Genomic DNA, 25,085 nt, shown 5'->3' with positions numbered 1-25,085 from the left:
GCTCCGAGCCATCAGCCCAGAGCCTGACGCGGGGCTCGAACTCACAGACCGTGAGATCGTGACCTGGCTGAAGCCGGACGCTTAACCGACTGCGCCACCCAGGCGCCCCAGTTTTTCCATTTCTTTATGTCTTCTTCCATTTCCTTCCTAAGCTTTCTATAGTTTTCAGCATACAGATCTTTTATGTCTTTAGTTAGGTTTATTCCTAGGTATTTTATGCTTCTTGGTGCAATTGTAAATGGGATCAGTTTCTTTATTTGTCTTTCTGTTGCTTCATTATTAGTGTATAAGTATGGAACTGATTTCTGTATTTGATTTTGTATCCTGCAACTTTCCTGTATTCAGCTATCAGTTCTAGCAGACTTTTGGTGGAGTCTATCAGGTTTTCCATGTATAATGTCATGCATGTCATCTGCAAAAAGTGAAAGCTTAACTTCATCTTTATCAATTTGGATGCCTTTGATTTCCTTTTGTTGTCTGATTGCTGATGCTAGGACTTCCAACACTATTTACAACAGCGGTGAGAGTGGACATCCCTGTCGTGTTCCTGATCTCAGGGGAAAAGCTCTCAGTTTTTCCCCTTTGAGGATGATACTAGCTGTGGTCTTTTCATAAATGGCTTTTATAATGCTTAAATATGTTCCCTCTATCCCGACTTTCTCAGGGGTTTTTAATAAGAAAGGATGTTGAATTTTGCCAAATGCTTTTCTGCATTGAATGACAGGATCATATGGTTCTTATATTTCCTTTTATCAATATGATTTATCACACTGATTGATTTGGGAGTGTTGAACCAGCTCTGCAGCCTAAGAATGAATCCCATTTGATCATGGTGAATAATTCCTTTTATATGCTGTTGAATTTGAATTGCTAGTATCTTGTTGAGAATTTTTGCATGGATATTCATCAGGGATATTGGCCTGTAGTTCTCTTTTTTTTTTGCTGGGTCTCTGTCTGGTTGGGGAATCAAAGTAAAGCTGGCTTCATAGAATGACTCTGGAAGTTTTCCTTCCCTTTCTATTTTTTGGAAGAGCTTGAAAAGGATAGGTATTTTCTCTGCTTTAAATGTCTGGTAGAATTCCCCTGGGAAGCTATCTGGTCCTGGACTCTTATTTGTTGGGAGATTTTTGATAACTGCTTCAATTTCTTCACTGGTTATGGGTCTGTTCAAGCTTTCTATTTCTTCCTATTTCAGTTTTGGAAGTGTGTGGGTGCTTAGGAATTTGTCCATTTCTTCTAGGTTGTCCAGTTTGTTCGCATATAATTTTTCATAGTATTCCCTGATAATTGCTTGTATTTCTGAGGGATTGGTTGTAATCATTCCATTTTCATTCATGATTTTATCTATTTGGGTCATCTCCCTTTTCTTTTTGAGAAGCCTGGCTAAAGGTTTATCAGTTTTGTTTATTTTTTCAAAAAAACAGCTCTTGGTTTCATTGATCTGCTCTATAGTTTTATTAGATTCTATATTGTTTGTTTCTTCTCTGATCTTTACTATTTCTCTTCTGCTACTGGGTTTGGGGTATCTTTGCTGTTTGGCTTCTAGTTCCTGTAGGTATGCTTTTAGATTTTGTATTTGGGATTTTTCTTGTTTCTTGAGATAGGCCTGGATTGTAATGTATTTTCCTCTCAGGACTGCCTTCGCTGCATCCCAAATCATTTGGATTTTTGTACTTTCATTTTCATTTGTTTCCATATATTTTTTTAATTTATTTTCTCATTGCCTTGTTGACCCACTAATTCTTTAATAGCGTGTTCTTTAACCTCCATGCTTTTGGAGGTTTTCCAGACTTTTTCCTATGGTTGATTTCAAGTTTCATAGCATTGTGGTCTGAAAGTGTGCATGGTATGATCTATATTATTTTATACTTATGAAGGGCTGTTTTGTGACCCAGTATGTTATCTATCATGGAGAATGTTCCATGTGCACTCAAGAAGAAAGTATATTCTGTTGCTTTGGAATGAGGAGTTCTAAATATATCTGTCAAGTCCATCTGATCCAATGTATCATTCAGGGCCCTTGTTTCTTTATTGATCCTGTGTCTAGATGATCTATCCAATGTTGTAAGTGGAGTATTAAAGTCCCCTGCAATTACCACAGTCGTATCAATAAGGTTGTTTATATTTGTGATTGTTTTATGTATTTGTGGGCTCCCATATTCGGCACATAGACATTTATAATTGTTAGCTCTTCCTGATGGATAGACCCTGTAATTATTTTATAATGCCATTCTTCATCTCTTGTTACAGCCTTTAATTTAAAGTCTAGTTTGTGTGATATAGGTATGGCTACTCCAGTTTTGTTTTTACTTTCAGTAGCATTATAGATAGTTCTCCATACCCTTACTTTCAGTTTAAGATGTCCTCAGGTCTAAAACATGTCTCTTGTGGACAGCGAATAGATGGGTCTTGTTTTTTTTTTTTTTTTTTTTTTTTTTTTTTTTTTACCATTCTGATACCCTATGTCTTTTCGTTGGAGCATTTAGTCCATTTACATTCAGTGTTATTATTGAAAGATATGGGTTTAGAGACATTGTGATCTCTGTAGGTTTCTTGCTTGTGTTGATATCTCTGTTACTTTGTGGTCCTTGCAGCATTTCACTCACAGAATCCTCCTTAGGATCTCTTGTAGGGCTGGTTTAATGGTGATGAACTTCTTCAGTGTTTGTTTGGGAAGAACTTTATCTCTCCTTCTATTCTGAATGACAGACTTGCTGGATAAAGGATTCTAGGCTGCATAAGTTTTCTGTTCATCACATTGAAGATTTCCTGCCATTCCTTTCTTGTCTGCCATGTTTCAGTAGATAGGTCTGCTACTATTATTATGTGTCTACCTTTGTAATTTAGGGCCTGTTTATCCCTACCTGCTTTCAGAATTTTCTCTTTTTCCTTGTATTTTGTCAGTTTTACTATGACATGTCTTGCAGAAGATCTATTCGAGTTACGTCTGAAGGGAGTTCTCTGTGCGTCTTCGATATCAATGCATTTTTCCTTCCCAGGTCAGGGAAGTTCTGAGCTATGATTTGTTCAAGTACACCTTCAGTCCCTTTCTCTCTCTTCTTTTTCTGGAGTTCCTATGGTACCGATATTGTTTCGTTAGTTTGTATCACTTAGTTCTCTAATTCTCCCTTCATACTCCTGGATTTTTTTATCTCTCTTTTTCTCAGCTTTCTCTTTTCCCATAATTTTATCTTCTAATTCACCTCTTCTCTCCTCTGCCTCTTCAATCCATGCTATGGTCACCTCCATTTTATTTTGCACCTCATTTATAGCATTTTTTTAGTTCATCATGACTATTTTTCAGTCCCTTGGGGTCTGTAGCAATAGATTCTCTGCTGTCTTCCATTCTTTTTTCAAGCCCAGCAATTAATTTTATGAGTATTATTCTACGTTCTTGTTCTGTTATATTGCTTAAATCGTTTTTGATCAATTCGTTAGGTGTTGCTAATTCCTGGAGTTTTTTTTTGGAGGAGAATTATTCTGTTTCGTCATTTTGGGTAGGTCCTGTGGTAAAGGGGCATTTCCCCTGTTCTGTCCTGATTATCTTGTGTTGGTGGGCGGGGCCACAGTCAGACTGGTGTGTATCTTGTCATCCCCTCTCCCATGGGCAGGACTCTCTGTGGCGTGGTGTGGCCCCTGTCTGGACTACTTGCACACTGCAAGGCTTGTGGTGTTGTTGATGAGATCTGACCAAGGGAGTATTAGGTGTGGTTGATCCCCGAGGTGCACATGGGTGGGAGGGGCAGGCTTAGCTCCCTTTGCCATTGGTGGTCCCTTGGGGGAGGGGCCCTGCCACACTGGGAGGGAGGCAGGCCCTTTAGAGGGATGGATCCATGGAAGCAGTGTTGGGTGTTTGCTCAGTGGAAGAAAATTTGTTTACGGGAACTGGTTCCTTTTGGAATTTTGACTGGGAGACGGATAGAGAAATGGCTCTGGCCAGCACCTTTGTTCCCCTTCTGAGTTCTGTCTTTCCGGGTTTCGATAACTCTTCCTCCCCATGTCCTCTTGCCTTCCCCACTCTCCGAGAGCAGAGCTGTTGACTTCTAACATTCCAGATGTTAAGTCCCGCTGGCTGTCAGAACTTATGGAGTCCGTCCCCTCTGCTTTTGCAAGCCAGACTTCGGGGGCTCTGCCTTGCCCAAGTGGCTGTCCTTCCACTGCCCTGGCTCCCTCCTGCCAGTCCGTGTAGCATGCACCATTTCTCAGCCCTTCTTACAGTCTTCTGTGGGCCTCTTGTCTATGCTTGGCTCCGGAGAGTTTGTTCTGCTAGTCTTCGGGTGGTTTTCTGGGTTATTTAGGCAGATGTGTGTAGAAAAAAGTGATCAGCAGGATAAGGTGAGCCCAGCATCCTACTTTGCCTCCATCTTCCCCTTTGGAGCCAAAATTGTATATGATGCAATCCTTGAGTAATCTATAAACAACAAAACAGGAAGGACATCAGCTCAATTTCTTTTCAATGTAAAGCAGTTGATGAAACATATCTTAAGACTGATGTGATAAAAAAAAGAAGTCATGGGTTTGTGCAGGTTGTCTATGAAAACTTCATATGCAAGATGTTTAATAAGTTTATTAAACTTACTAACAAAATGGTGTCTGAGGGAACTGATCATTGTGAGTCTGGATTGTAAGATTTTGAACAGAATTAATTTAAAATAAAGCATGAAAAATTTAACTTCAAATAAAGTGTGAATCACAGTAAACTTAACTGTGGACAGCGTTGTTCATGGTCCAATATTATTATTGTTGCTGTTGTTTGTTATTATTTTGAGGGAATTCAAAGAAAGTGCTATAAAAAATGATAGAGGAGATCTAGGAAAATACAAGTAACACATTAAGTCAAGAATAAAGTTGGTTCATATATCCACTGATGAATAAACCAAACAGAGGACTGATAAAATGAGCTATAGAGATGTGATAGCAATGACCAAGAACTTGTTGAGTGATACAGAATCAAAGAAATCAAAAAGGAAGAAATTCTAGAAATGTTGTTGAACATATGGAAGATTAAAGTGAGAAAAACACCCTCCATAATTTAACAGAAAGCAAAAACTAAATTAGTGTTGTAAGATTTTGTGTTTAATTTTGTTGTTTTGTTTTTTCAGCTAGTAAAACCAAAGAAGGTTTGAAAACTTGTAAAATTGAAGATTACAATGAGGGAATATTAGGGGTAGGTTCAAGAGGCAGTAAGGAAATAATAATACTGGGCTCATTCATTCTCTCTTTAAAAGCAGAGCAGAATAACTAGAAAAATAACTTGAAGTATAAAAATGTAACAAAAATTGGGCATAGATTCAGTTCAAGTAAGTATATCAGCTACTGAGGCTTTATTCCATTTGAGATATTAGAGTAAGTAAAGTTTCAAATTACATTGATATTTTGTCATGGTAACAGAAGAGAATTTTGAAACCATTATGCATAGAAGATTAGCTCAAGAAAAATAAGATCATTTCCCCCATACATCTGTAGCCTCAAATAAAAACATAAGGCTGAAAACAATCAAAATATTTTATTCTAATTATCCAGTGTTCAACAGTATGATTTACATAATATCTTTCAAATGCAACTGTATTTATGTAATCTGTATCTATATTTGTATGTATTTGACCATGAAATTTGTATTTTCCAATGGAAATGTGTAGAAATATGCATTTAATTTTTATGCTTATTGGTTATGAGCAATATGACTGTAATTTTCACTCCAGTATACAGTAGGATTAAAAATAAAATCATGTAGACTAAAGGAGGTTCACTTAATTTTCTCTCAAAAATATTAGGGACATCAATATATATTAGAATTAGGTAGGAATCAAAACCAAAGTAGTTAAGAAATATCTTTCCATAATTTGATTCTTCATGGGCTCAAGGCTTCACTTCTTACTTTCAGGTACATATTGTGTTACCCACAGATGACAAATTCCAATGTGATGATGGGATTTCTCCTCACAGGGTTTTCTGATGTATGGGAACTGCAGGTTTTGCAATGCCATAACCTTCTCTGTGATGTTGGGAAACACTGTCATTGTTACTGTCACCACCCTTGACAGGAGTCTTCACACACCCATGTATTTCTTCCTTAGGAATCTGTCCATCTTGGTTGCATGCTACATTTCTGTAACAGTTCCTAACTCATGCATCAATTCTCTACTTGACAGCAGCACCATTTCAAAGGCTGGGTGTAAAGCTGAGGTCTTCCTAGTGGTTTTCTTTGTATATATGGAGCTTCTGTTTCTGACTCTCATGGCCCAAGACCATTATGTGGCTATCTGCCAACCCCTTTACTACCCTATAATCATGAACTCTCAAAATCTGCCTACAAATGACTCTGGCTTTCATACTCAGTAGTCTCATCCATGCTGCTGTACACACTGGCAATACATTCAGGCTGCCATTCTGTCAATCCAATGTTATCCATCAGTTTTTTTTGTGATATCCCTTCTCTGCTAAAGCTCTCCTGATCTGACACCTTTAGCAATGAGATGGTGCTCATTGTCTGTGGTCTAGGGATTGTTGGTGGCTGTTTAATTTTCATCATCAGCTCTTACAGTCACGTTTTCTACAGTTTTCAAGTTTCCGAGAGGAGCAGACAGAAAAAAGGGTTTTTCTACCTGTGTCCCTAATATATTTGTGGTATCTGTCTTCCTCAGCTCAGGTGTTTATGTATACCTGAGGCAATCAGAAAACTATTCCACCATCCAAGACATATTCCCCACTCTTCAACCTTATTATCTACAGTTTTAGAAATGAACAAATAAATGTGCCATTAATAAAATAAAGAGAATGTTTACTCAGGAAATGTGCAGAAAATTTCTGAGGCTCACCAAAAATTAGTGAGTAAAATTCATGTTTAAAACAATAAATTGAGATAATTGATTGGATTTATATCAATATAACTTATATAAATTAATAAATAATGTCATTAAAATATATCATTTATCAAAATAATTTCCTTTCTGAAGGCATTGGATTATGTGAATGTGCCAGTATGTAAAGGATCTGGTGTTCCAGATAAGAAATCCCTATTCATGCTTTGATATTGTAAGAAACCTTTATACTAAACCTTTAGACTAAAATTTTTAGTCTAAAAATCCAAAAAAGTTATCCTTAGAAACATTTCATGTTAAACTTCAGTTTTGTATTTATACACTATTTAAATATTTATAAACCTAGTATTGAAAAGAATTATAAAGAAATAAAGTTACAATCATTCAAAACTAAATGTGAAAATTATAGGTTCTTTATTTTAATTTCAGTTTTAGTTAGTTAACATACAGTGCAATATTTGTTTCAGGAGTAGAATTCAGTGATTCATCACTTACATTCAACACCCAGTGCTCATCCCAACAAGTAACCTCCTTAATACTCATCACCCATCTAACACATCCTCCACCCACCTCCCTCCAACAACCCTAATTTTGCTATTACTGAGTCTTTTGTGGTTTGTTTCACTCCTCTCTTCTCTCCCCCACTTCCCATGTTCATCTGTTTCATTTCTTGAATTGCACTTTGGTGAGGGTAGGGAATCATGTATGAGAGGATCAGAATTATTTTACACAACTTGTATGTGTAAGGAGAGGATTCCTTTGTATGGCAAGGAAAATATATGGATACATTATATCTGTCATCAGACCAAAATTTTGCTAAAAATATGTTCAAGTTTGGGGATACATTTACCTGTTTATATTTAAACATTATTTGTTATGTTGATTAAAGAAATGTACAAATTTTCTCCCCCCACTTATAATCACATGCTTCTCCATACATCCATTAAGACCCTGAGGAATAAAAAAAAAATGTTGCTTTGCTTTCTTATAGTGTCATCTAAAATACTTATTTTAGGGGTGCCTGGGTGGCTCAGTCGGTTAAGTGTCCAACTTCAGCTCAGGTCATGATCTCACAGTTTGTGAGTTCAAGCCCCATGTCAGGCTCTGTGCTGACAGCTCAGAGCCTGGAGCCTGATTTGGATTCTGTGTCTCCCTCTCTCTCTGACCCTCCCCTGCTCATCCTCTGTCTCTCCCTGTCTCAAAAATAAATAAAACATTACAAAAACTTAAAAAAATATTTATTTTAATCATCAATGATATCCTTTATATGCTAGACTATAATGCAAGAATTAGTAACATCAAAAGCCTTAGTAGCTTAATATAACAAAGGTTTACTTCTTCATTGTATCTGCCAAACATAGGCCATCGGGGGCTTTCTGAATTGGATGCATTTGACAGAGCCATTGGAAATAAGAGCTCAGTCACATTGAAATATGATTTTTAAGCATTTATTTTAAAAAATTGAGGTAGAACAAGGGGAGCATTCACCAATAAGAAGCTAAATAACTACAGTTGACATGGAAATATCAGTTCTGTGAGTTCTTTCATAAACACAGGCATAATTTAAGGTAGCCCCTGCACACCTTCCAAGAAGATTTTGGCATTGATAGTGGAGAGAGACCCTTAAACTCTCAATTATTAAAAGTCAATCCACCTATGCATTTTGAAAACAAGTTTTAATAGTTAGCAATGTAAAATAATATTTTTGAAAAGATTCAAACATATATTTTGGCACCAAGAAGAATCACAATTACAAAGATATGACATTCATGTGAAAAGAAGTTTTGATGTACATACAAAAACAAAGGGACTCATGCCAGAATTTTTCCTGTTTTCAAATGACACGAAATTATTTTATGGGAAAAGAGAAGTCCATTGTCAAGTCTCAGTCACAGAGAGAAAGAAAACTTTAAAAAGTGCACACGGGTTTTTTACGTCTTTACTCATCATTTCTGTTCACATTTTATTGGACAAATAAGTCACATGGCCACATTAGCTGTTAAAGAGAGAGAGTCGGCAACCTCCTCATACTTGTAAAAAAAGGAGGTGAACAAGAATGTCATTAGGTACTAGAAATGATGAACTGTAATGATGATTGTAATGATGAAAACTCAGATTCTGAAGGCTTGTTTTCCATGAAATTATTATTAGCATGAATAATCACTGCACATTTTCTTTTTTTTTTTTATTTTTTTTTTAATTTTTTTTTCAACGTTTATTTATTTTGGGGACAGAGAGAGACAGAGCATGAACGGGGGAGGGGCAGAGAGAGAGGGAGACACAGAATCGGAAACAGGCTCCAGGCTCCGAGCCATCAGCCCAGAGCCCGACGCGGGGCTCGAACTCATGGACCGCGAGATCGTGACCTGGCTGAAGTCGGACGCTTAACCGACTGCGCCACCCAGGCGCCCCTCACTGCACATTTTCTAAGCCAGCACATGATAACAAAAAGTTTTAAAGTTTAATAAATGTAACATATTGCGGTGTGAAATGTGCAAAGTTCTTTTAATGCATTACCTTATTGAACTCTTTAATAACCTCACGTAACTGATAATCATGTTCCCACATTTTATAGATGTGTGCCCTAGTTTAGAAATATGAGTGTGTCTATTTTTTATTATGTTTATTTATGCTTTAATCTCTATTGTTTTCCTTCTACCATGGGCTGAGTTTGTACTTACAAAATATTTTTGTACTTGAAGACTAAAATTAGGTCATTTTATCAAACACTTATGTCTATAAACACTCATGTCTATAAACACTTATGTCTATAAAGTTCCCTGTAAGTACTACTTTTGGTAAATCACATAAATTTTGCCATTTTGTGTTTATTTTCATCTTTCTCAAGATGTTACTGACTGCACATTTGATATTACTTTTGTTCTATTGGTGGTAAAAGAACCTGTTGTTACATTGCCAGATATTTGAGCGTTTTCCAATTATCCTTTTGTTATTAATTTCTAGTTTTATTTCACTATGGATGAAAAGTATAATTTGTGTGACTTCAATGTTCTAAAATTTGTTAAAACTTCTTCTTTGACCTAAAGTATGCTCATTCTTGGAGAATGTTCCATATATATTTGAGAAAAGTGTATATTCTTTTTTTTTAAATTTTTTTTTCAACGTTTATTTATTTTTGGGACAGAGAGAGACAGAGCATGAACGGGGGAGGGGCAGAGAGAGAGGGAGACACAGAATCGGAAACAGGCTCCAGGCTCCGAGCCATCAGCCCAGAGCCTGACGCGGGGCTCGAACTCACGGACCGCGAGATCGTGACCTGGCTGAAGTCGGACGCTTAACCGACTGCACCACCCAGGCGCCCCAGAAAAGTGTATATTCTTCTGCCATTGGGTGCAATGTTCTATATATGATCATTAAGTCCATTTAGTCTATAGTGATGTTCAAATTCATGTTATTAATTTAATTACTGATTTTCTGTATGGATGTTCTATTAGGACTTGATATTATGGCTTGGGGATACTTCTCAAAATCTCATGGCTTCAATCTCTGAGTTCTTGGGTTTTCTCCCTTCCTTTGGAATAAATAAAAAGACTTTGCAACACAGCACTTTTCAGCCTGATTTACACAAAATACAAGTAATATGGAAGCCTTTTTTTATTGAATAATATGTCTGTTTCTGCAGTGTAATACTTCTCAAGACCATCTTCACTTTTGACGTCAACTGCAAGTTTGTGGGTATTCCAAACCATGGTCGGTTTCAATAATTCACTAGAAATATTCACAGAATTCAGAAAAGGCTTTAAGCAATGGTTATGTTTTATCAGCAAAAAAGATACAGATACATATTAGCCAAGCCATACAATACCTCAAATGTCCCAATGGCCCAGAAAAACAAAGACACTTATCTGGTAGGACACTTGAAGGGCTTATAAGTTAATAGTCTGAGGCTGAGGACAAAGAACAAACTTGCCTTTGGGAAAGGTTACTCCATTGCTGAATAGATTCCTTTAGTCATACTGGCCAGAAAAAAATCTACAAAAGAATTTATCAAACTCAGCACCCCCCCCCAAAAATAAATGAAATAATAATAATAATAATACACTGGAGAAACAGGCAGAAGACATGTAAGGACACTTTTCCAAAGAGACATCAAGATAGGTAACTGACACATGAAAAGATGCTCAGCATCATTCATCATCAGAGAAATACAAATCAAAACCACAATTAGATACCACCTCACACCTGTCAGGATGGCTAAAATTAACAACTCAAGAAACAATAGATGTTGGTGAGGATGCTGAGAAAGGGGAGCCCTTTTGCACTGTTGGTAGGGTTGCAAACTTGTGCAGCTACTCTGGAAAATAGTACCGAGATTCCTCAAAAAGTTAAAAATAGAATTAGCCTAGGGGAGCCTAGGTGGCTCAATAGATTGAGCTTCAGTCTCTTGATTATGGCTTAGGTCATGATCTCACAGTTTGTGGGTTCAAGCTCTGCATCGGGCTCTGCCCTGGCAGTACACAGCCTGCTTGGGATTCTCTCTTTTTTTCTCTCTCTGCCCCTCCCCAACTCACACAGTCTCTTTCTCAAAATAAATAAATAAATAAATAAATAAATACTTTAAAAACAAAACAAAAACAAAAAAATAGAAATACCTACAGCCCAGCAATTGCATTACTATGTATTTATCCAAAGGATACAAAAATGCTGGTTCAAAGGGGCACACTCAACCCAACATTCAATGCTATCAATTATAGCCTATATATATATATATATATATATATATTCACACACACACACACACACAGTGGAATACTACTTGGTGTTTGATAAGTTCTTTATAGATTTTTGCATACTAACCCTTTATCTGATGTGTCATTTGCATTAATTTGGTTGATTGTTTCTTTCACTATGCAGAAGCATTCTATATTGATGATGCCCCAAAAGTTCATTTTTCATTTTTTTTAATTTTTAAAATTTATTTTATTTATTTTTGAGAGAAAGACAGAACATGAGCAGGGGAAGGGCAGAGAGAGATGGAGATACAGAATCTGAAGGAGGCTCCAGGCTCCAAGCTGTCAGCACAGAGCCTGGCTTATGGCTCAGACTCACGAACTGTGAGATCATGACCTTAGCCCTGAGCCGAAGTCCAGTGCTTAACCCACTGAGCCACCCAGGTGCCCCTCACAACAGTTCATTTTTGTTTTATTTCCCTTGCCTCCATAGACATGTCCAAATCAAATAGGTTGCTTTCTTTGTTCTTCTGTAGTATTTTAATGGTTTCCTATGTCACATTTAGGTCTTTCATCCATTTTGAATTTATTTTTGTGTATCATGTAAGATAGTGGTCCAGTTTAATTCTTCTGCATGTTGTTGTACAATTTTCCCAGTACCATTTGTTGAAGAGACTGTCTTTTTTCCATTGGATACTCCTTCCTGCTTTGTCTAAAATAATTGGCCATATATTTGTGGGTCCATTTCTGGGTTCTCTATTGTATTCCATTGATCTATTTCTTTTTTTTCTTTTTTTTTTTTTTTTTTTTTTTTTTTTTTTTGCCAGTGCCATACTCTCTTAATGATTACAGCTTTGTAATACAGCTTGAACTACAGAATCATGATGCTTCCAGCTTTGGTTTTCTTTTTCCACATTACATTGGCTATTCAGGGTATTTTCTGGTTCTATACAAATTTTAGGATTATTTGTTCTAGCTCTGTGTAGAATGAATGTATTATTTTGATAGGGATTTCATTGAATGTGTAGATTGCTTTGGGTAGCTTAGACATTTTAAAAATATTTGTTCTTCCAGTCTATGTCCATGGAACGTTTTTCCATTTCTTTGTGTCTTTTTCAATTTCTTTCATAAGGTTTCTATAGTTTTCAGTGTACATATCTTTTACCTCTTTGGTTAGGTTTACACCTAGGTATTTTATGGGACTTGGTGCAATTATAAATGGAATTGATTCTTTGATTTCCCTTTCTGTTGTTTAATTATATGTGTACAGAAATAAAACCGATTTCTGTACATTGATTTTATATCCTGTGATGTTGCTGAATTCACGTATCGATTCTAACAATGTTTTGGTGGGGTTGTTTGGGTTTTCCATGTAGAATATCATGTCTTATGCAAACAGTGAAAGTTTGACTTCTTCTTTGCCAATTTGTATGCATTTCATTTCTCTTTGTTGTCTTATTGCTGAGATTAGGACTTCTAGTACTATTGTGAACAATTGTGGTGAGAGTGGGCATCCCTGTTGTGTTCCTGAACTTAGGGGAAAAGCTCTCAGTTTTTCCCCATTGAGGATTATATTAACTGTGGGTCTTCCATATATGACCTTTATGATGTTAAGGAGGGCACTTGTTAGGATGAGCACTGGGTGTTATATGTAAGTGATGAATCAATGGGTTCTATACCTGAAACCAATACTACACTGTATGCTACCTTACTTGAATTTAAATTAATTAATTAAATACATAAATAAATATCAAAAATAAAAAAGAAATAAAAGATAACAATTGTTTGTAATGTTGTGAAATTGGAACGCTTCTTACTGTTGGGAATATAAAATAATGCAGCCACTATAGAAAACAGTATGGTGGTTTCTCATATAATTAAAAATAAAACTACTATATGACCCAGCAATCCCACTGTTTGGTAAATATCCAAAGGAATTGAAATTAATATCTCAAAGAGATAACTGTACTTCCATGTTCATTGCAACAATATTCACAATAGCCAAGATATGGAAACAACCTATGTGGATAATGGATGAATCAATAAAGAAAATGTGGCTTGTGTGTGTGTGTGTGTGTGTGTGTGTGTGTGTATACATACATATATGTATATGTATATTTCACACTGTGGAATATTATTCAGCTTTGAATAAGAACAAATCTTGTCTTTTGTGGATGAACCTGGAGGACATTATGTTAAGTAAAATAAACTAGGCACGTAAAGACAAATACTGCATGTTCTCTCTTATATGTGGTAGTTAAAAAAGTCAAAGTCTTAAAGCATAAAGGAGAATGGTGATTACCAGAGGCTCGGAAAAATGGGGAAAATGTTGGTCAAATGGTACAAAGCTTCAGATATGAAGGATAAGCAAGTTCTGGAGATGTAATGTACCATCATATGGTGACTGTAATTAATGCTATTGTATTGTATATTTAAAATCTGTTAAGACTGTAGATCTTAAGTGTTTTCACACCAACAAAAAGAAAAAGTAATTATGGAAGGTGTGGATATGTTAATTAGCTTAATTATGGTAACCATTTCATAATATATTCATATATCAAAAAGTTATGCTGTACATCTTAAATACATACAATTTTACTTGTCAATCATATGTCAATAACGCTGGAAGAAAAAATAAAATACCTAAGAAACTTATACATATCATATGTAAGTGATAAATCACTGAATTCTACTCCTTAAACCAACATTGCATTGTTATGTTAATTAACTAGAATTTAAATAAAAATTTGAAAAGGAAAACAAAAGGTAAAGTTACTCAAATAGCCCAAGTGAAAAAGAAAAGACATTTCTATATGTTATCAAAGAGATCAATTTAATTAAAATCAATTAATTAAATTAATTAAAATCAATTTAATTAAAAATCAGAAAATAAAAATCAGGAAATAAAAATCTGTTCAATATAATAGCAAAATTTTGAAGGCTGAATAATGTTAAGTGATGTAAAGAAGGTGGGCAGATACTTTTTTTTTTTTTTTTTTGGTAAATTGTCTTTTGGAACAAGGTCTGATATTGGCATCTTTCGGTTCAAACTCCTGGTATCAGTTAATTTATATTTGCATATAAATTAAGACTCAAAAATTGTGGCCATGGCCATTTATATAAAAATAAAGTTTCAGAAATATCTAAATAATGAGAAAAAAATGCAAATAACTAAAACTTTGGTTTTAGTTATGAATGACAAGCTTCTTAAAGTATGTGACTTAACCAAAAAACTATTAAAAAACAAAACAAAACAAAAAACCCTCTGGATTGAAGTAGTTTGTGGTGGAAGGTAAACTTGAAGCAATTCTAAATAAAGCTTAGCCATATGTAAATATGAAACAAACAAGTGATGATATCTTCAATGTCATCAAGAATTATTTTTAAGCCAGAGGGAAAAAAAAACAAGTAATACTGTAATAAATAAAATTAAGTAATGACTTCACATATAAACTTTCATGCAAAGAAATTTGGTAAATATTAATGTCATTATAAATTACTGTAGAAAGAGGGTCCAATGCAAAACATAATTTTGTGAAAATTCGAAAACCAATAGGAAAAATATATGAAATTATATTCCTATTATTTTGCTTTCACAGGAGATAAATTAATGAGTTTATTGCAATTAATTTAAGAGTATATCTGGATGGGCAGTAAATACATGAGACAAATACACACGGTAAAAAAATGCATATTAATATAAGAATGAGAAATCATTTCTCACAAATAAGTTCAAAAAAGTTTAAAAAATAACAATCAAGCAGTAACAAATGATTTTGACAATGTAATGAAAGAATATGCTCTTTCTGTTCACAAAGCTAGTAAAAATATAAAATATTCCAAGCATTCTTGTATACAGTTGGTCAATATTTTTGAAAAGCCAGACATTTTTCTTCTGGATATTGTTTCTATCCTACATAACTCTAGGAGGGGACGACCATTAACAAAATGGAGTGTTACTTTGAAGATGAAGTGAATATTAAATGAGTAGTAGATTCATACAGAGGTAATGGTTCAGAATTGAACATGAGATAAGGAATAAGTATCAGAACAATATAATATCAGGGCATTTGGTAACATATGGATTTTAGAAAAAATATTAATTGAAGATATATAGATACAGTGATCATACATGTGAACCAAAGAGAAAGAGAGGAACAAATCTGAAAATTTGGGGAAATCTAATTATCCATGGAGGAAAGGTTAACCAAGTGCATAGTATTTGGGAATAATGAAAAGACAACCAGTACTAGAATCAGGAAAGAGTAACCACAATGGCAAGTGTTCAAAAACATTAAAAAGAAGGGGGTGGGTAGTTGAGAGCAAAATAAAAAGACAAAGAAGAAATTAAAATTGTGTTGAGATCTTCAGTGTAGACATCTTAAGTCAAATGGCTCCCAACATTAAACTACTTGAATTATCAATTTGGAAACAGCTAGTGAATTTTAACAGAGTTCTATTTAGAGGTAATAAACCCCAAATGTCAATGAGTATCTCTATTTTAAAATCAGGAAACCAACTGCTTCTTGGTCAGTTAATATTATGGAAATAGCTTGAAATTATTAGAAAAAACACTTTAAGAGGAGAGTGCAAATGGAGTCATTAATATATGAATAAGCCAGGAGATACAAGGGGAAAATGCAGGGGGTTATAGTATTAATCTAGAAAGGAACTGAATTTTATTTTGTTTCTTAAATATCAGTAAGATCACATTTTCAAAATAGAGAGCTCATTTTATATGAGGGCTTAAAAGAAAAAAGTAGGTGATAGCATACATTACTATAATTAAAGACCAGGGACTGGAAAACCTGGAGGGATTACAGGTTGAAATCACAGATGACTTAGCAAAAAAAATGTGTTACACAAGTTTTCTCTAGATATTTAAATGTTTTCAGTCACTTAGTAAGTAGTTCCACGTCTTCCTAAAAATATCTAGATGGTAAGTCAAGGAAGATGGTATATATTTCAAAATGCCCTTCTGAAGTTCAGTAAGATGGAACTACATTTCCTTCAAAAGGTATACATTAAAAGTTTTGTTATTTTGAAGTCCTCTGACTAGAGAGGCAACTTATATTTTTACATTCTTTGTAATGTTAGCTTAATATGCTTCTTATATTTAATACAGGGACTTGTGAATGTTAAATTAAATAATAATAGTGATGATGCAAAGTAAATGTGAGACACTACTCAGAGCAATAAAATATATGCTAGCTATGGACTATTGCAAGACTCTGGTGAATCTAGTTTATTCAAGTTTTCAATCACTTATGGGGATCTTATGAACTCTACCTGTGTGTAAACATCTACTGTTAACTCATTACATAAGAAAAATTTAAATATATACCTTAGCCAAATCAAAAACCAACAATCTAATAAGGAAAACAGAATATTGATTTATTTAAAATAATTGTAAGTAAGCAACAGTGGAAATTACTGCAAGAATCTAATAAAAGTGTGATAAAATGTGTGCAAAAGGTTATGTTCCTCTAAAGAACGTGCACTGAAAGACACTTTGATGAGGAATTCATAAGAATTAACACATTCTATCTTACAGTAACTCTCAAATGGGGGCAGTGGGATAAAATAATCTCAGAGAAGTTAAGTAATTTGCCTGATGATATAGGAGTTAGAGGTAGCGCAAGATTGCAAACTCATGTTTGTCTGATCTTAGGGTCCATGATATTAGCTTTTTATATAGAACAGATGTAGATGCCACCCACTTGTAAGTACAATATATACACAACTTTTATCTACAGAATGAACAGAAATATAATGAAAAATGCATGTGCATTCAAACTTGAAACAAATATGATATAATTTACAAAGGTAAAAGGAAAAGGAAAAGACATTCAGAGTAAAAAAAAACTACTGAAGAGGGACTAAGCTCAGATTTATGTTGTATCTTTGGGATTTGCACAGAGTTGGTATTGGAAAATGGAGAACAGGGGCTCCTAGGTGGTTCAGTCAGTTAAGCGTCCGACTTCAGTTCAGGTCATGATCTCGGGGTCCATGAGTTCCAGCCCCACGTAGGTCTCTGTGCTGGCAGCTCAGAGCCTGGAGTGTGGTTTGGATTCTGTCTCCCTCTCTCGCTGCCCCTCCCCTGCTCACACTCTGTCTCTTTCAGAAATAAATAAACATTAAAAATTAAAAAAAAAAAAGGAAATGGAGAACAGATGACTTGAAATAGAGACTTTTATGGCTTTCCGCAATTCCTCACAAACGATCGATAAGGACATGAAAGTGTTCTGAAGAAAATTTGATCCATTTAATGCTTTTGAGAAGGAGAGTGATATAATCAGAAGGTGCTTTGAGGGATATTCAAAAATATTGTTTCAGATGAGTAAAAAATAGAAAATCAGAATGATACATAATGTCAGTGGATGCAGACGCAAACAAGATGCATATTTTTATTTTTATTTTCCTAAAGTAATGATGAACTTTTCCAAAAGGCATCAATAATCCTTTTTGTGTGTAGTGGTTTAATCTTCTACCAGGAGGTAAGGGCAGCTTTTGCTATGTAATTTTATGTATAACATATTGCCTTTTTTTGTGTGTCTGTTTGGTGGTGGGATCATAATAATAATTGGTTGAATGCATTTCATCTAATGAAGATACTTGGGCTCAGTGACCCCAGTCTCTTGTTTTGTTTTTCTCTCCGTTGTTCCTCTCAGTTTTTCTTCAGCCCAGGAATTCTTCTTTCATTATTCACTGTCTTTCATTATTCTGTTGTTTGCTCTGTCTTTACTTAACCAATATGGCTGCCCTCCTCTTCTCTGTCCACCCCATTTCCTTTCATTTTTCTTCTAAGCTGTAAGTATAAGTATACAAAAAAATAATTAACTGCTTAGCTACAGTTGTGGTGTATGCTTTTAAAGATATTTGTGACAAACAATGGCTTTTTATTCCAAAGTATGAATACTTGATGATAATTCATGATATTAACAAACTTGTGAGGAAAGTATAATATGTAGACAGATACATATAGATAAAAACAGATATAGATGTACAGTGAAGTAATTTGCATTACATCATTAAGTGCATACCTCTAACATCTATATCAAACCATTATATATTATATAACTGAAAGAAAAGATATTCTGAATATCATATAAGTGACTAAAGCTTTGTTTATATAACTTTCACCTGAAGAAGTCTGAGTTTATTATTTAGAAATAAATGCCTTAGCCATAAAACATTGTTCACTCTCACTTCCTGTGAGAGAGGAGTAAAGGAAATGAGACTTTGTGGTGTGGTTTTGACAAAAAGTGAGTTAATACAATATAACATAATAAAACATAGTATTCCTGTACCATTTTATTCACGTTCAGCTGAAAGCAATAAAAAAAGACACATGAAAAAATTATACAGGATCCACCTCTCCACTTAATAAACTTAAATATTGCATTTCTCTGTTGATAAATAACAATTCAAACTTGTGTCTCAAATTGGTCAAAATCCTACTGACAGTAATAGAAATCAACTTAGTCTTGTACCCAAACTGCTATTCCTCAATGGGTTCTGATATGAACTGAATGCAAAGATTATTTTACTTATGTGAAGAGACTTGAAGAGGCATAGTACTAAAATATTCCAGAGTTTTTTAGTGAACAGGGATTATCAAATGGAGTTATAAGCAGAAACAGGGATGGCAAATGAGACCTAATTATAGAGCCAGTTCCTGTCATTTAATAATAATATGGACAAGGGCAACACACTGCTAAATGATTACATTTCTTTAAGTAATTTCTCTTTTATAAGCTACTACAAAGAAATTTGATTTATAGGTTTGAACATAGGGTAAACTGCAGGATGGTAGCAACCTTTCAGTTCCTCTGATGATCCTGGCTGTGTGAGTTGGATTTGGGGCTTAATAGCAGGTTACGGCTCTAATTAAGCAGCAAAGTCAATACAAAGGCCAAACAAGCCACCTGGTCCACGGCGTTCCTCAGGCTGGGTAGATTTTTTTGGCACTCCTAATCTCCTAATTTAAAGACTAGTTATAAATTTTGGTCCAACTTGAGAGAGACAATGAATCTGGCATTCTGTGTGTAATTCAAGACTACAGCACAATTGCTTAAAATCTTACCTTGTAGAAAAGAAAAAAAATGACCAAAGATCTCTTAGAATTAAATTAATCAGACTACTTGTGGGTTGGGGTGCTAAGGTTTCTAAAGTTAATACAAACAGCCCAAGAAGGCTTTTTCTCATTTAGATGCTCATCTTCCCAGATCAACAATCCATTTCCACAGCTACAACATAAAGTTTAATAAATCATTTAGGCAAGCACACAGTACAGAACTCTTAAGACCCCACCATCCCCTTGCAAGAGAGGATAAGAACAGGAAGGAAGACATCTGAAACACAAAATTTAAAAAAATACAATCATTTCCTACAATAAATATGTCTTTATTCACTAAGTATCTATTGTACATGACTCATCAAATCTCTGCATTCATTTAATTTGCATCCTAATGAAGAAAGAGACAGCAATCAGATAAATTACTATGATGTCAGATGAGGGAGACACTAGGCAGAATAAAAACAAAACAGGTCAGGGTAGGCAGGATATTTAGAGAGAAGCCATAAAGGTTTTATGAAGCAGAAAGCATTTGACAAGAGCCTGAAAATAGTGAGGGATTGGTCTAAAAAATAGAGAATGGTTAACGGGAACAACCAGGATAAACTCACTGGATTATTGCATTACAAGTATGCTCCAGAAACAAGGAGGCCATCACGGTTGGTGTTCAGTGAGCCAAAGAGTTCGGAGGTGCAGTGGATGAACTTAGGAGTGTGAGAGGTTCTACTTTTGTGCACACAAAAGTAAAGATGCTCTAATATTTATGTGAAAGCAAGAACAGGCAAACATAAGCCTCAGAGATAGTTATTAAACTATAGATTGCATCTCAGGTGTGATAGGCTAGGAAAGGTTACAAGGAAATCTTTTGGAAAATATCCATGTTTTGATCTGAGTGGTAGTCACATAAGTCTGAACACGTATAAAATTTCTTCTGTGGTATATATATATATTTTTTTAATTTTTTTTTCAACGTTTTTATTTATTTATGGGACAGACAGAGACAGAGCATGAACGGGGGAGGGGCAGAGAGAGAGGGAGACACAGAATCGGAAACAGGCTCCAGGCTCCGAGCCATCAGCCCAGAGCCTGACGCGGGGCTCGAACTCACGGACCGTGAGATCGTGACCTGGCTGAAGTCGGACGCTTAACCGACTACGCCACCCAGGCGCCCCTCTTCTGTGGTATATTTAAGATGAATTCACTCAATTCGTCTTTCTACATGTATATTTCATTTCCATGAGAAGTTGGTACAAATATAAGGAGACGACAGCATAATATTGTCATATTATATCTAAGCTACCCCATTGCTATAGCAATGAATAAAATATATTTATTCATTGATGATGTTAAAAGATGAAAAATCAGTATGCAACAATATTTTTATTCCATAAACATTTTTTCATTACTATTCCTTTAAAACATTATATATATTTTCTTCACACATAAAAGTTATGGTAGGACAAATTTTCATCAATAATTTAGCACCAAAGGGCACCTGGGTATCTCAGTCGGTTAAGTGACTGACTTCAGCTCAGGTCATGATCTCATGGCTTGTGAGTTTGAGCCCTGTGTTGGGCTCTGTGCTGACAACTCAGAGCCTGGAGACTGTTTCAGATTCTGTGTCTCTCCTTCTCTATCTCTGTCTCTCCCTTTCTAGTGCTCTGTCTCTCTCAAAAATAAACTTAAAAAATAATAATTTAGCAGCAAAAAATACAAAACAAAACAAAAAAAACAACATAATTTAGCAGCATGCAATATGTTGTAAATGTTTGCATGGAATATATGGTAATCTAGCTTTTGCTAGACATTAATACAAAATAGGTAACTGATTGCTTCACTTATGTCCCTGTGGCCTACCTAGATCATTCAAACTTTAAGTCCGAAAACACATCCTGAGCTGTTAAAGTTCGATGTAGAGTTAAAAAAAAAATACAACACATGGGCTTCTGGGTGGCTCAGTCGGTTAAATGACTGACACTTAGTTTTCACTCGGGTCATGATCTCACAGTTTCATGAGTCAGGCTCTGTGCTGGCAGTGCAGAGCCTGCTTGGGATTGTCTCTCTCCCTCTCTTTTTCTGCCCCTCCCCTGATCATGCAAACAAAACATTAAAACAATGTATAATAATATCATGCTTTAAATTAAAAATGTTCTCAAATAAAATATGCATTTTTAGTAAATTTGGCAGAACCACATGGCAATTTTTCATTTTCCAAACCCTGGAACTAAAACGCCTAGCAAACTTCTCAAAATGACTCCCAGAAGAAGGAAAGCCCATACATTAGAAAGAAAGAAGTCAATGCCTTGATTACTGAATACAGCAGCAAGAGAAAAAGAAATGAGTGTGAAAATAGAAAATAAAATATATGCTATTGTCTAGGCAAAGAAATTCCCTGGAAGAGTCTTGCTAAGGAAATGGAAATGATTATCCTTTTTTGTTGTGTATTTGTTTATTTAGGGAGAGAGAGAGAGTGAGAGAGAGGGGAAGGGGCAGAAAGAGAGAGACAGGGAGAGAGAGATACCTCATGACATGGGGCTCAATCTCAGGACTATGAGCTTATGACCTGAACTGAAATCAAAAGTTAGATGTTTAACCAACTGAGCCACCCAGCCACCCAAGAAGTGAATAATTTTGTACAAACAAAAATGGTCTAAAAATAAAGTAAGGGCCATATCCTTTTTCTTCAATAGTATTTATTTAAAAAGTACTTATATGTCACAAACTGTATTCCAAGTGATGTTGTACATCATAAATGTGATCTCATTTGCCTTAATAGCACCTTACAATGCCAATATTAACAAATATCAAAATTTACTAAGTGGAAAATGAGGCTTGGATAAATTAACTATCTAAGGTTACACAGAAAAATAATCTGTTTGAGTCTTTTTTATTATTAATTTTTAATATGAAATTTATTATCAAATTGGTTTCCATACAACACCCAGTGCTCTTCCCAACAGGTGCCCTACTCAGTGCCCATTGCTCACTTTCCCCTCCCTTCCACTACCCATCTACCCTCAGTTTATTCTCAGTCTTTAAGAGTCTCTTATGGTTTGGCTCCCTCCCTCTCTAACTTTTTTTTTTCCCCCTTCCCTTCCCCCATGGTCTTCTGTCAAGTTTCTCAGTATCCACATAGGAGTGAAAACATATGGAAACTGTCCTTCTCTGTATGACTTATTTCACTTAGCATAACAATCTCCAGTTCCATCCACATTGCTACAAAAGGCTATATTTCATTCTTTGTCATTGCCAAGTAGTATTCCATTGTATATATAAACCACAACTTCTTTATCCATTCATCAGTGTGAGTCTTTTGAATTATGCTCTTTAACTATGTGCTAACCTGCTTCTCTAGTAAAGTGACCTATACCAGAATATTTCATGGGTACACCTCATTTTAAGAGGTGGAGTAAGAGATGGGCATATTGGTGAGGAACTACTTCCACTACAACTTACCATTATTAGCAATAAGTATTATTTAAGGTACTTCTAACCCTTGATTTCTCAATGTCTTCTGTTTACTTGGTATTTGACTAATCCCATATAATTTCCACTAGTACATGATTCCCTGTACACTTTGGTAAACAGAATTTTTATTAGTATTATAGTGTGATATGTTAAATTCTATGAAAAAATGTGATGGAAAATCTCATTGACTTCTCAGCAATTCATGAGTTTTCTTATGACTCAGTGTATTTCTGAATAATCCATATTACAGTTTAGTTAACTAGTTGCTAAAATTAGATTATATGCCTCTTTGGAAACCTCCTATGTTCCTTTTTTAAAATGTTTATTTATTATTGAGAGACAGAGAGAAAGACAGAACATGAACATGGGAGGGGCAGAGACAGGAGGAGACACAGAATCCGAAGCAGGCTCCAGGCTCTGAAGCTGTCAGCATAGAGCCTGGCATGGGGCTCAAACTCACAAACTGCAAGATCATGACCTGAGCCAAAGTCGGATACTCAACCGACTGAGCCACCCAGGCACCCAGGAAACCTCCTAAGTTCTAATGAAAAAACTTACTGTGTGTTGTGTATGTGCTTTATATTTAAAAATCGCATCAGGCTTACAATAAACGTTAATATTCCTAGTATATAAATTTATAAAAAGTTATACTCAGCAAAATTATTTTTTAATATAGAGAGACAATATCATGGATGTGCTGATGTAAGCTAGAAGTCCTTGATATTTCTGTGATACAGTACTGAACACTGTTCACATGTTATATTGTCTACAGTGAATATATTTATCATGGCATGGGAGAATCAGACTTTCAACTTTGACTTTATCCTCCTGGGAATCTTCAATCACAGTTCCACCCACATCTTCCTCTTCTCTCTGGTCTTGGGAATCTTCACATTTGCCATCATGGGAAACACTGTCATGATTCTCCTCATCTACCTGGACAACCAGCTCCACACCCCCATGTACTTCCTCCTCAGCCAACTCTCCCTCATGGACCTGATGCTCATCTGCACCACTGTACCCAAGATGGCCTTCAACTACTTGTCTGGCAGGAAGTGCATCTCTCTAGCTGGGTGTGGAACCCAGATATTTTTATATGTGTCTCTGCTTGGAGCGGAATGTTTCCTGTTGGCTGTAATGGCCTATGACCGTTATGTTGCCATTTGCCACCCATTAAGGTACTCAATTCTCATGAACCAGAAAATCTGTCATCTTCTGGTCCTTTCTTCCTGGATTGTTGGCTCTCTTGATGGTATAATTGTTGTTGCAGTCGCACTATCCTTCCCATATTGTGGTGCCCGGGAAATACCTCACTTTTTCTGTGATGTCCCTGCCCTTCTCACTCTCTCATGCACTAATACATTGCTATTTGAAAGGTTAATGTTTATTTGCTGTGTAATTATGCTTCTTTTCCCTGTAACAGTAATTATTGCTTCCTACCTTCAGGTCATTGTAGCTGTCATTCAAATGGGGTCTGGGGAAGGCCGCCAAAGAGCTTTTGCTACCTGTTCCTCTCACCTCATGGTGGTAGGAATGTATTATGGAGCAGCCATGTTCATATACATGAGGCCTGTTTCTGACCGTTCCCCCACCCAGGACAAGATGGTGTCAGCCTTTTATACCATCCTTACTCCTATGCTGAATCCCCTCATCTATAGCCTCCGCAACAAGGAAGTGGCCAGAGGATTAATGAAGGTGTTAGGGAGGGGAAGTCTACAGAGCAAATTGCCTAATTAACCATATTCTGTATTCTTTAGTTTATGGTGAATTAATGTATTCAACTGATACAATTCTATACCCAATATTTACACACTTTTGTATCAAAAGTTTCATAGACAAGCCCACAAGATTTAGAAAGTGAAAAACTGCATGCTTTTTGTTCAAATATTATATTCCTTTTGTTATGGAACTATCAAATTATGGTCATAAGTAAATATTTACTGTAAGATAACATGCACAATTGTACATTCTGTTTTATAAGTTAATAAATGAGAAGTATTTGCTGTCCATCACAGTACTACATAATGC

At 35.5% G+C, this 25,085-nt stretch overlaps 1 protein-coding gene and 1 pseudogene across 1 annotated transcript; both read left to right on the top strand.

The window, feature by feature from the left end:
- Positions 1-5,906: 5,906 nt before the first annotated feature.
- On the top strand, positions 5,907-6,738 carry LOC112856831 (olfactory receptor 14C36-like; annotated as a pseudogene).
- Positions 6,739-23,843: 17,105 nt separating this feature from the next.
- On the top strand, positions 23,844-24,794 carry LOC112856904 (olfactory receptor 2M3-like). The gene has a single exon (XM_025920204.2). The coding sequence runs from the start codon at positions 23,844-23,846 to the stop codon at positions 24,792-24,794; it is 951 nt and encodes a 316-aa protein (XP_025775989.2).
- The last annotated feature ends 291 nt before the right edge of the window (positions 24,795-25,085 follow it).

Source organism: Puma concolor, chromosome A1, assembly GCF_028749965.1.
Source record: "Puma concolor isolate L17-30 chromosome A1, mPumCon1.1.hap2, whole genome shotgun sequence".
NCBI classification, from domain to species: domain Eukaryota; kingdom Metazoa; phylum Chordata; class Mammalia; order Carnivora; family Felidae; genus Puma; species Puma concolor.
Note: the sequence above shows the minus strand (reverse complement) of the source record. Positions and strands in the feature narration are given on the sequence as shown.